The sequence below is a fragment of the Aotus nancymaae genome, unplaced genomic scaffold (genome assembly GCF_030222135.1).
Source record: "Aotus nancymaae isolate 86718 unplaced genomic scaffold, 86718_ANA_hifiasm-v0.15.2.pri h1tg000021l, whole genome shotgun sequence".
NCBI lineage: Eukaryota > Metazoa > Chordata > Mammalia > Primates > Aotidae > Aotus > Aotus nancymaae.
In genome coordinates, this window is record NW_026988433.1 from 30079371 (window position 1) to 30091771 (window position 12401).

General features: G+C 39.8%; 1 protein-coding gene across 1 annotated transcript in view; it reads left to right on the forward strand.

Annotated features, from left to right (window-relative positions):
* PAH (phenylalanine hydroxylase) overlaps positions 1 to 8007 on the forward strand; it is a 73215-nt gene extending 65208 nt beyond the window's left edge. The window contains exons 11-13 of the mRNA XM_012469218.2: positions 46 to 179; positions 3912 to 4027; positions 6101 to 8007. Of these exons, the coding sequence (XP_012324641.2) occupies positions 46 to 179; positions 3912 to 4027; positions 6101 to 6144 (294 nt within the window). The 3' untranslated portion in view covers positions 6145 to 8007. The remainder of the gene's footprint in view (positions 1 to 45; positions 180 to 3911; positions 4028 to 6100) is intronic.
* Positions 8008 to 12401: the final 4394 nt, after the last annotated feature.

The window sequence follows — 12401 nt, forward strand, 5'->3', positions numbered from 1 at the left end:
GGTCCTCAGTATTAACAGTGATAACTTTTCACTTGGTGCCTACAGTACTGTTTATCAGACAAGCCAACGCTCCTTCCCCTGGAGCTGGAGAAGACAGCCATCCAAAAGTACACTGTCACGGAGTTCCAGCCCCTGTATTACGTGGCAGAGAGTTTTAATGATGCCAAGGAGAAAGTAAGGTGAGGTGGTGACAAAGGTAAGCCACTAGCTCTGGGGGCCTCCTGACTGGTGCCACTCATCTGCGGGTGGTTGGCCAGGAGAGTGGACTCAAATGCCCACAGCAACTTTGTAACACAGGCAATTTCTCTCCCATGTTCTCCATCCTCCTTCTCTCCTGCTGTCTGTTGGAAGGTTGGGCATGCTGACCTTTGCACACATCCCTGCCACCTGGTCCCTGTTAAACACAACCACCAAGTCCAGACACTGAATCCTCCTGCATACAGAGTGGCCACAGAAGTCTCCCCACCAAATCAAAGAAGACTTATAACCTAGGAAGTCCTTTCTTCACTTTCTTCTCCCAAACACCTACAAAACATGCTTGAGGAATCTTTGTACGTGCTTTGTATCTTTACTCAAATTTAATCCCTATATGTCTTTCTCTTTTTTTTTGAGACGAAGTTTTGCTCTTGTTACCCAGGCTGGAGTGCAATGGCGCAATCTCGGCTCACCACAACCTCCGCCTACTGGGTTCAAGCAATTCTCCTGCCTCAGCCTCCCAAGTAGCTGGGATTACAGGCACACGCCACCATGCCCAGCTAATTTTTGTATTTTTTAGTAGAGACGGGGTTTCACCATGTTGACCAGGATGGTCTCGATCTCTTGACCTCATGATCCACCCTCCTCGGCCTCCCAAAGTGCTGGGATTATAGGCGTGAGCCACCGTGCCCGGCCCCTATATGTCTTTCTCTAACCAACTTATTTCTACCCATCCCTGCCACCAGTGCTTCTGAAATACTTATTAACTTGTAATATATTACATAAGGTAAGCTCCATGAGGGTAGAAATTTTGTTCTTTCTATCTTCTGCTTTTCCTCCAGCCCCTAGAACAATACCTAACACAGAGTAAGCACTCAGTAAATAATTGGTGAAGGTATTAATCTCAGAGGCAGTTCAGCAAGAGGCAGATGGAGTGGTGCTGGGACTCTGAGACTATTGGCCCTCTAAGTACATAGCTCCTGTACCGAAGTAGGAGACAGACTGGGCAGAGGGTCTCCCTGGACATGGATATTCTAATACTCACTGTATGTTACCACTTAAAAAAATATTATCAGTGATGGATGATAGGCATGGGACATACGGGCCTTTGAGAGTCTATGAAGCTGGGTACGTTGGCTTTCAACCCTATCTATGGTGTCTGAGAGGTCAGAGGAATGGAAGGGAGTAGTAAGAGAATGAATGACTTCTCAAAGAAATTCACACTTTTGAAAAAAGACATGAGGGAGAAACTCAAGACACAAATAAACACACATCTTAGTCCTTCCTTTCAAATCCAAATTCCATCCTCCGCAGGACCCTCACAAAAGTAAAAATTATCCCTTCCACACAACTCATTCATTTACCTCACATTTGCAAGGCAAGATTGTGGGACAAGACAGGTCCAGCTAACATTTGTTTGAGAACCCTTTGAAATAAAGAGACCTCGAAGACTAAGTTTATTTCTTTTAAAATAGATATTCTTTAATTTATGTCTACTTCTATATTTAGATAATTAACGGTAAAATGCTGGTCCAAAAATCCACTTGGTTTGGCCTAAAACGACTTTATTTCTCCAGCTCTGTCCAGAGCTCTCAAGTCCTTCCTGCTCTGCTTTTTCAGTTCTTTCCAAAGCTAGGAGCCTAGCCTCCTTCCAGCACCATCCCTGCCCCCTCCCCCGACAAAGGTCCAAAGTTTGGACCCAGGCACTGGGGCTTAGAGGCAGTGCTGATGAGCACCCTGTCATATCAGGATCACATTTGGATGGGCCTGGAGACAACTCTCTAACTAGCAAGTGGTCAGTCCCAGAGAAGCAGGGAAGAGCTTAGGACACAGGCCTGTGAGTACTGAGGCCTCAAGCGAAACAACCATGAAAACTCCATTCTGCTGATAAGTGACTCATAGAGTCAGAGAGAACGCTAAAGAACAGGGTTCAGGGCGGGGCACGGTGGCTCACACCTGTAATCCCAACACTTTGGGAAGCCGAGGCGGGTGGATCATGAGGTCAGGAGATCGAGACCATCCTGGCCAACATGGTGAAACCCTGTCTCTACTAAAAATACAAAAAAATTAGCTGGGTGTGGTGGCACACGCCTGTAGTCCCAGCTACTTGGGAGGCTGAGGCAGGAGAATTGCTTGAACCCAGGAGGCGAAGACTGCAGTGAGCCGAGATCACGCCACTGCACTACAGCCTGGGTGACAGTGTGAGACTCCATTTCAAAAAAAAAAAAAAGAACAGGGTTCAAAACAAGAAAGGAATCTGTGCATCCATTTGGATTCCCTTAACGCACCCCAGCGAAGAGAAACCAATTCTCACCACGTGGAGTTTCAAGATTCAAGTTGTAAACAGAGATCTAATTGGCTGAGCATGGTTCACATGCTACCTCCTGGCCAGAGGAGGGCTGGCACTGAATACTGACTTCTGGACTGAGACACACCTAGTAGGGTAGGAGTAAATCACCCAAAGCAAAAATGAGCTGCTTTATAGGAAGGAGAAAGAGGTACAGAGTAAGCAAAATCACAGATGTGTGACATGTGTCTCATGCCACAAGCTGGGCTGAGACAGCTCTTTTCAGAGAATAAGAGGTGGAAATATGTACTCGACCATTTGTTCTTCATGAAAGGTAGCAACTAACACTCATGGGGCACTTACTCCATACTGTAACAGCACTTGCTACAACCTCATGGGGCAGGTACTTCTATTGCACCAATTTTACAGAGGAAATTGGGGTGCAGAAGAGTGGTGCCCTGTGCCCGTGGTCACAAGGGCTGTGATAGGCAGAGGAGGGTTTCAGCCCAGGCAGCTTGCTTGGAACTTGGGGAGCCACTCTTGCCAAACTTGGAGATCCCGTTAACTATTTTTTTTTTTTTTTACAGTACATCAGCTTATATGTTCACCAGAGGACAACTAAGAAATTTGTGATTACCTTAGAATATCTTATTAATGGTATTACCTGATGTCCCTCAGAGGTCCTCATGGTGGATTTCTCCCAAATTCAGGAGTAAGGCATTGGGAAGGCAAGAAAGCCAAGGGCCCAGGCCAGAGTCAGACTGTCTGGTTTCCTTCCCAGCTGCGCAATTTACTGACTGTACGGCCTTAGTAGTCACATAGCCTTCCTGAGCCTCAGTTTCCTCATCCACAAAATGGACGTAGTAATGGTGCCTTTCTCCTAACATTTTTGTGAAGGTGAAATAAGGAAAGTTATTTGTAAAGAGCATATGGCAGTTAGAACTTAACAAAGTTCTTGCAACCTAGAAAGTATTTCATCCATGTTAAATTTCATTAACATAGTGCTTTCTTCACCTCTTTAGAGCTATTTCCCTCTGCACTGATTGTCAAGCATTTCAGAGCTTTTTTTCCCTTTATATAGCATTCTTTAGCTGGAGTTTACTCACTCTTGATTTTATTTAATGATAGGAATTTGTGGCTTTATTGTCTTCAGTGCTTTCATTATAAGCTATTTCTGTCTTCTTAGAGATAGGTGACTAAATAAATATGTGTATATGTGTGTTTGTACATACACACACACACACACACAAAGGCTTCCCAAGAAAACTTACAAAAATTCCACTCCCCTTCTCAGCCCTGGCCTTTGAAGCCCGTGTTCTAGGGAGGTGTCCACGTTCCTAAAAGAGAAGTAAAATGCCACTGAGAACTCATGCATTATTACCTTTCTTCAAATGGTGTCCGTCATTCAAGCCTGTGGTTTTGGTTTTAGGAACTTTGCTGCCACAATCCCTCGGCCCTTCTCAGTTCACTATGACCCATACACCCAAAGGATTGAGGTCTTGGACAATACCCAGCAGCTTAAGATTTTGGCTGATTCCATTAACAGTAAGTAATTTATACTTTATGATGCCACTGTGTCTCTCAGTGATAGAAAACCGTTTCCCTACCATCACCATAAGAACAATAAGAAATGTATCAAAATATTTAATTAAGGAGAAAAGCATCTCCATGTAAGCCATGAGTTCATTGATGGAGAAAAACTTGGCAAAAAGATCAGAATTATCCTCGTGTCCTTTTTCCTTTGACCTTCCTAGATTCCACTCCACCTCCCACCATCATTCCACCTTTCCGCACTTGGCCTGTCACTGCCATGTTCCTTTTTCTCCTTCACCTCTCCATCTCTTCTACCAAAAGTGTCCAGTTGGTATCACTCTGCCTGGCTCTATCCACTTCATAAGCTGTCCAGTGGCTCATCTGTTGGCCTTCCACTCTTCCTTCATAATGAGAATATTATAATAGTTGCTCTTAAGAATACCACAGGGTTACCTCATTCATCACCTGATTATCTCTCTTGCCCTTCATACTCTCTTCCAGCAACACTGATCAATTTTTAGTTCTCATGCTGGCTCCTAACCCTTGCCCATGCAATTCTTGATGTTTAAAATATTCTCCTTTTCACTTTCATTTACTTGGGCATGCATCCAACTCCAGTTCACTTTTGAGATCTTGCATAGATATCTCTTTGTGTAGGAATACTGGTTTGTATGTCCTTCCTGTGTCTCTGCATTCCTACAGACCCCTCTCTCAGATGACTTATCACTATATTGTTTTATAATCATTTTCTTGTCTCTCTTTCCAACTAGACCTGAGCAGAGAGCCATGTCAGATTCACTGCACCTACCCCTATCCCCAGAACCTGGCCCTATTTCTAAAAATTATATCAGGTACCTAAGAGCTATTGAAAGAATGGATGAAACTACCAAAGGGAGGAACCTAAAGAGAGAAATTCTAGGACAGATCGGGGTGGAGCGTTCCCTTTTTTATGTAATGTCAATGAAGGCCAAAAGGGCAGATGAGCTTGAAGAGTTTCTCCAATACTCCTTTTGCATTGTCTAGGGCCACTTCTAATGCAAAGGGCCCAAACTGGCCATTACCATCATCGTTCATTAGACGTGGCCACCTGTGATCTATTTTGAAAAGCCCTAGGCTGATTCATCCTCACAGATGCTATCCTGGATGCTCAGCTGGAGTAGATTTGCTCATTAAGGAAGCCAGCTGAGGGCTCTAGAAGCTAGGATATAAGACAGAGAAAGAAGCCCATACCTGTTTTTGCTCTTCCTCATTTGCCCTGAAAAGGCAAAATTAACTCCACAGGCTGTAATGTATAAAGGCATTTTTAAACTCCCAGAAAAACAAATTTAGAAAATGAAGGGTCCTTAGAGCCATATGACCTTATGTGAGTCCTCACCACCTCTCTATCCTTCTGTTTCCTCAAGCTCTAGGAGGGAGTGAGGCTTGTCTACATCCAAGGCTCCTTCCAGTTCCATGAAGAGCCACCCTATGACCTATCCATTTCTGCCTCACATCCTCTTGGTATGTGAGAACATGACATAAATGGAAGGCTGCATCACACCTTCATCCAGTGATCTAGCCATATAGACTGAGTTGTCTGCTTAGACCATGGATTCTTAAATTTGAATGTGCATCAGAATCAAATGAAGAGCTAGCTGAAAATTAATAGCTTTGAGTCATAGCCAAGGCTAAATTTACCAAATTTGTGATAACTCCTGGGAGTTTATAGACCTCAGGTGATTCTGACACTAGAGTTTTGTGTGAACCATACTTTTAGCTTCAATGATTTCACTTCTTGAAGTATCTGTAGATGGTAATATAAAAGAGAAACACGACAGCTAATGATTTGCCTGGGGAGAGAGCTGTTAAGTCCTTCCCTGGGAAATGACCTATGGAAAAGGGATGTTGATTACATTAACAGCTCTGGCACTTTCTAAAACATACAAGTACTTATACCATAATGAAGCTGTAAGCTCCTTGAAAGTTGGGGTGGCATCCAGCTTATCCAAGAAGCCCACTTATCCCCTAGTGCTTTGCACTGTGGACACTTGCAGAGTGTTTGTTTATTATATGAGTGGCCCATTTTGATGGTGTTTTTCTTTGTAGGTGAAATTGGAATCCTTTGCAATGCCCTCCAGAAAATAAAGTAAAGCCATTGACAGAACTTGTCCTGTCAACTGCGAATCTATTGATGGAGATCCAACTACTTCTTTTATCAGAAAAAAAAGTCTGAAAAGCAAACCTTAATGTGAAATGACAGACTTAAACTCTTTTTAGAACAAGATGGAGAAAGAACAAATAAGTCAAAATAATCTGAAATGATAGGTTATGAGTACCTACTCAAAAGCATAATGGTAAATCCTGTGGGGTCATCTTTGATTTAGATATGATAATCCCATATTCTCAATTGAGTTAAATCAGTAATCTGTCACATTTCATCCAGGTTAATTAAAATTTGGGACCTGCTTCATTCAAGCTTCATATATGCTTTGTAGAGAGTTCATAAAGAATTATATGAGGCTAAATGTGAATCATGAGACTGTCATTACAATTGAATTATTGGACAATATAAATCATAACCTATGAAGTTTATTTTCTATTTGAATTAACTGTGATTCCAATCACTGCTTTGTTATTGTACCTAAGTAAATTTCCTATAATTCAGAAGCCCATTAAAATAGTTACAAACATTGAACTTCTTTAGCATTATATTAATATAAAACATTTTTGTATGTTTGATTGTAACCATAAATACTGTGTATAAGGTAATAAAACTCCCCATCTAATCCCCACAACTTCCAGTATCATTTTTCAATTAATTATCTAGTCTGTTTTGGGAGACATTTTGAAGACATTTATGACACAGCAGATGTTGACTAAAGGCTTGGTTGGTAGATATTCAGAAAATGTTCATTGACTAAATAAGTGAATACATTATTGAAAAGCAAATCTACTATAAATGAGAAAATTTTATTTTTATTAGAAATAAAACATTAATAGTTTATGCAATTTTACAGTTTCAGATATTTCCTGGAATGAAATAATCCTCTCACTGCCTTAGAAATACATTAGCCAGATAATTTTTTAACATGAGAAAATGGCCAGAGGCTCATATTTCCAACCCTTTGCAGGAGCTCCTTGTGACACTCACAGTCATGCCTGGACAGTCAACAGACCTTGACTTTTGTTGATTGTGTGTTTGACATGAACACATGAATATCTGAGAAGCAGTGGGAAGAAAAACAATGTCTTTAAAGCTGTGATTTGAAATTCTCACACTACTTCCCATTTTATTTTGGAAATAGTTAAGTCTTAAAGAATGTGTATAGTGTTTCTTCAAGTGTAGTTCTCAGCTCAGCTGTAGTATCATCAACAGTAAATTCTGGGTACCTTCCCAGCTCCACCCAATTTGAATATCTGAAGATAAGGCCCAGAGACCTGTATTTTTAAGTACCCCAAAATTATTATTTTTATTATTCATAGCCAAACTCTACCAGGTACATTCAGTTTGAGAAAACCTGACTTGTGGTGGTCAGACTGCCACTTGCCAATGATGTCAATGTGGATAAGCCATTTCCCTTCTTTAGACCTCAGTGTCACTCTAGCAATGTGGGAGTTCAACTTTATAAACCCAGGTCCATTGCAGCCTTGAAATTTGATTCAACTGTTTTTGTGTCTTTAAATAGCTATACCCGATCCACTAATGCGGTGTCACAATACCTGCTTACATAAGCCAGCTGGGAGGAAAGAGGAATTTACTGAATGTGTCTCAAATTTCATAGTTTTGAAGTTGGAATTTTATACCTAAATCTATGTTTATACCTTTGTAAAACCCAGTGATTTTAAAAATGAAAATAGACTTTTTTCTCTGGTGTTATTCTAAACACCAAACAATCCCTGCAAAGGGATTGTTCTGATGTTTCTTTATTTCACATTAAAAGTTAATTATTGACTCTGGAACTTAAATATTACATAATATCTTTGACAATAAAAGATGTTTTAATGAGCTTGAAGTTAAGGTTTTGGTTGAGTTATGATTTTCACAGGAAATTACACACTGAATGAAAGATATTATTTGTATCTTTGCTAATGTGCTACTCAGTTCTTAGCTCTTTTTTATCCAGATATGAAAGCCTGGTCTATAGCAATGGGATTTAATAAATTTCCAATATGTAAGTGTTTTTATTTGTTTAATTTCTAGTAAATGAATAATATTTTAGAAACAGTATCAGTTTTTACTGACAGATGATCTTGCCGAGTACAATCAAAAGAAATATGCAAAAAATTCCAAGTGTGTGGCATTGATGTTCTATAAAAGTTTCTGAAAGCAGGAATCTAAATTTTAATTCTAGGTTTCTAAATATGTCAGCTTTATGAAAACAGAAACCTTGACTTTATTTTCACCTCTGAAACCATTAGCACTTAGCACATAATAGATGCTTAATAATTTGTTTAAAAACCATTTCTGAGCCAGCTGCATCACAAGAAAGGTAGCTAAGATTGTCTATCAGAAAAAAACTATTGTGTAAGAAAAGTTTAGAAACAACTAAATTTGTATTTTTTCCTTTTAAAAGTTATTGATAGTTTATAAATTAGTCCAAATTGTGATTTTTTTTTTTTTTTTTTTTTGAGATGGCGTCTTGCTCTGTTCCCCAGGCTGGAGTGCAGTGGCACAGTCTTGGCTCACTACAAGCTCAGGCTCCCAGGTTCAAGCGATTCTCCTGCCTCGGCCTCCCAAGTAGCTGGGATTACAAGTGCGCACCACCACACCCAGCCAATTTTTGTATTTTTAGAGGTTTTGCCAAGTTGGCCATGCTGGTCTTGAACTCCTGACCTCAAGTGATCCACATGCCTTGGCTTCCCAAACTGCTGGGATGGCAGGTGTGAGCCACCATGCCTGGCCAAAATTGTGATTTTTTTTTTTAAAAAATAAGAGTTACCCCTTATATCCAGTTTAGACTAGATTATGGCTAGTTTGTATTTATACTGCTTGGACAATAACTGCTCTATGGGAAGTGCTTAATAAATGTTTGAACAAATAAAGATAATAAATTATATCAATGAAACTTCACAGTTGTCCATAGTCAGACTGAAATGCTAAGAAAGCACTGAGCGACTTCCCTAACATTTGCCAAAAAATAAAAAAATCACTGAGGAAACAAAATTAAGAGTGTATAAAAATGTATTTTGCAAAGGAAAGATTAAAAATGTGATTAAAGTATCCTCTTCCCAGTAAAGTGTGCATGCCCCTCACACACACACACACACACACACACACACACACACACACACACAGGGTCACTGCCTTTTAATAGACTTCCTGTGCAATTTCAAAAGTAAAATTGCTTGAAACTTGAAAGTTGCTAAGATAGATTTTAGTGTTCTCACCCCCCAAAAATATAAATATGTCAGGTGATGGATATACTAATTACCTTGATTTAACCATTTTACAATGTGTGCATATATATGTGTGTATATCTATATTATGCGTATATGTATATGCACATATATATACACCACATTATACACCATAAATATATACAATTTGTATTTGTAAATTCTACAGCTTTTTTAAAAAGATGTGCTTCTCTGAGAGATGAGATTCTTAAGTTACCAAGAAAAGAAAATATTACTAAAGAAATTATAACAGTCTGTTAACTTTTTAATTTTCCTAAATGGATAAAAGATAAATAGCAATTAAGCTTGAACTGTAGTACTTCTTATTTTTCCTTAGATCATTCTTAGGTTGTACATGTTGCCCAGAGGAGTAATTGGATCAGCATCTTTCATTGATGTTATTAAAATTTGTCTATACTGGATGCCTATAATTTACTATTCCTAGAAGTAGACATAGATTAAGGAATACCTGTTTGAAAAAAAATAAACTTGGTCTTCTTTGAGGTCTCTTTATTTCAAAGTGTTCTCAAACAAATGTTAGCTAGACCTGTCTTGTCCCACAATCTTACCTTGCAAATGTATGGTAAGTGAGCGAGTTGTGTCAAAGGGATAATTTTTACCTTTTCTTGTGAGGACCCTGGGGAGGATTGAATTTGGATTTAGAAAGGAAGCACTAAGATGTATGTTCATTTGTGTCTTTGAGTTTCTCCCTCATGTCTCTCTTTTCAAAAGCATGGATTTCTTTGAGAAGCCATTCATTCTATTAGTTTGCTCATTCCGTAAGACCCACCCTGCCAGATATTGGAGTGGAACACATTTTAAAGCTGCTGATCAGAGAGCCCCCAGGCATCAAAATCATCCAAAGCAAAAAATAAGCTTGGAACAACTACTTTGATTGCAAAGGGCAACTATTGGTAGCTCCTGCAGTGGCCAAATACTGCTTCTGGCCAGCGGCCCAAAATCTGTGAAGCTAGATGAGCTTTGTTTCCTTGGCCTAACAAATCAAGTTTGAGAGTGGAAAAGGAGGAAGCAGAAACTTTTCCAAACTTCCTGTTCCTACAATGTTTTTGGGAAAGCCAAGGAGGCAGGAGGTTCTCTTTAAAGTACCTCTTGTGAAAAACAACTGTTAATTTCCCACATGGAGAGCAGCCTGGAGTTATACAATAGAGGTTTTGTGACTGTGAAGCGGCTTCTAAGACAAGGCACCTCAGCCTGGGGCAAAGAGAGAGAAGAGCACACTATTTGTGCCGTCCAGAGTGGAGATTCTTAGCACCGAGAACAGCACCCACACTTGGTGCCAGTACTGAGGGCAGGGACTAGGTAGTAAGCCTGAAAGCCTATTTTTTGTTTTGTTTTACTTATTTATTTATTTTGGAGACAGAGTCTCATTCTTGTTGCCCAGGCTGGAATGCAGTGGAACCATCTTGACTCACTGCAACCTCTGCCTCCAGGGTCAAAGCTATTCTCCTGCTTCAGCCACCCACGTAGCTGGGATTACAGATGTACACCACCACGCCCAGCTAATTTTTTGTATTTAGTAGAGAGGGGGTTTCACCATGTTGGTCAGGCTGGTCTCTAATTCCTGACCTCAAGTGACCCACCCATCTCAGCCTCCCAAAGTGTGGGATTGCGGGCCTGAGCCACCATGCCCAGACAAAAGCTTATCTTTTTATGGAGCAAAAGTCAGGCAGGGGAAGAGAATGAGTTAGTACAAAGATCAGGAAACACATTATGACAATCATTTTTCTTACAGCAAGCTTTGAATAAATTTTGGCTGAATAAAGGAAAGATAGAATGAAAACCTATGTCATTTATCTTTTTAATGACAATGTCCAATGTCTTGCATTTTACACAGACAAAACTCTGGTACCTTTTTTTTTTTAAAGAGCAGTACGGTCCTACATGTTATGATTTGGAATAGAGATAGAAAGATAAAGCATCTTTCAGGAGGATGCTCTGGTGATTCCAATTCAAATGGCAGTTTTTCTACCAAGCTGAACCTATCTAGATAGACTCTTAATCTCTCCAAGTCTCAATTTGTTATCTGTAAGGTGGAGAAGATGCATGTCTATCTCATAAGGCTGTCACAAAGATCAAATACCATAGTGTGTATATGGAAGCCCTCAATCACTTCCAGTATCATCTAACAATTTTAAATAGTTATTATTGTTATTTAAAGCTCAAATAAGAGTTGGTTATCATTACTCTGATCATCTAGGTCCAGCAACATAATCCCAACAGACCACCCTTCCCAAAGTGATGACAACTGTAGAGAAGCTTCCATTTAAGAAAAGAGTTTTAACTAAAGTAGGATTTAAACCTTTCAACACACACTGCACACATACACACACATGCACATACATGTACACACATGTGTGGGTGTTATGAACAATTAATAAAATTTGCGTCAACTTGAAACTAAAAATTTACAAAACTGAAACTTTCATATCTTGAAAATGACAACATTAGATTAGAGATTGAAATTGAAATTTCAGATTTGAAGCTTAAGGTAATAGACCTTCATTCTTTTACCCTCATTTCTGACATTGTTCTTCATTTTGCAATCTCCTTTTTCTCATGGAGCTGCAGCATTACCAGACTTGTAAATCATAACCTCCAAAAAGTCATCATTTGCTCTACTGCTAAAGACATTTCTTGAAATGATCTGTCTCTGTGTCCCCCAACCAAATCACATCTCGAATTGTAATCCCCATGGAAGGTGATTAGGTCAAGGGGCCAGTTTCCCCATGCTGCTCTCATGATAGGGAGTGAGTTCTCATGAGCTCTGATAGTTTTATAAGGGGCATTTCCCCACTTTGCTCTGCACTTCTCTCTCCTGCCACCATGTGAAGAAAAAAATGTGTTTCTTTTCCCCTTCTGCCATGATTGTAAATTTTCTGAGGCCTCCCTAGCTGTGCGGAACTGTAAGTCAATTAAATCTCTTTTCTTTATAAATTATCCAGTCTCAGGCAGTTCCTTATAGCACCGTGAGAATAGACTAATACACCTC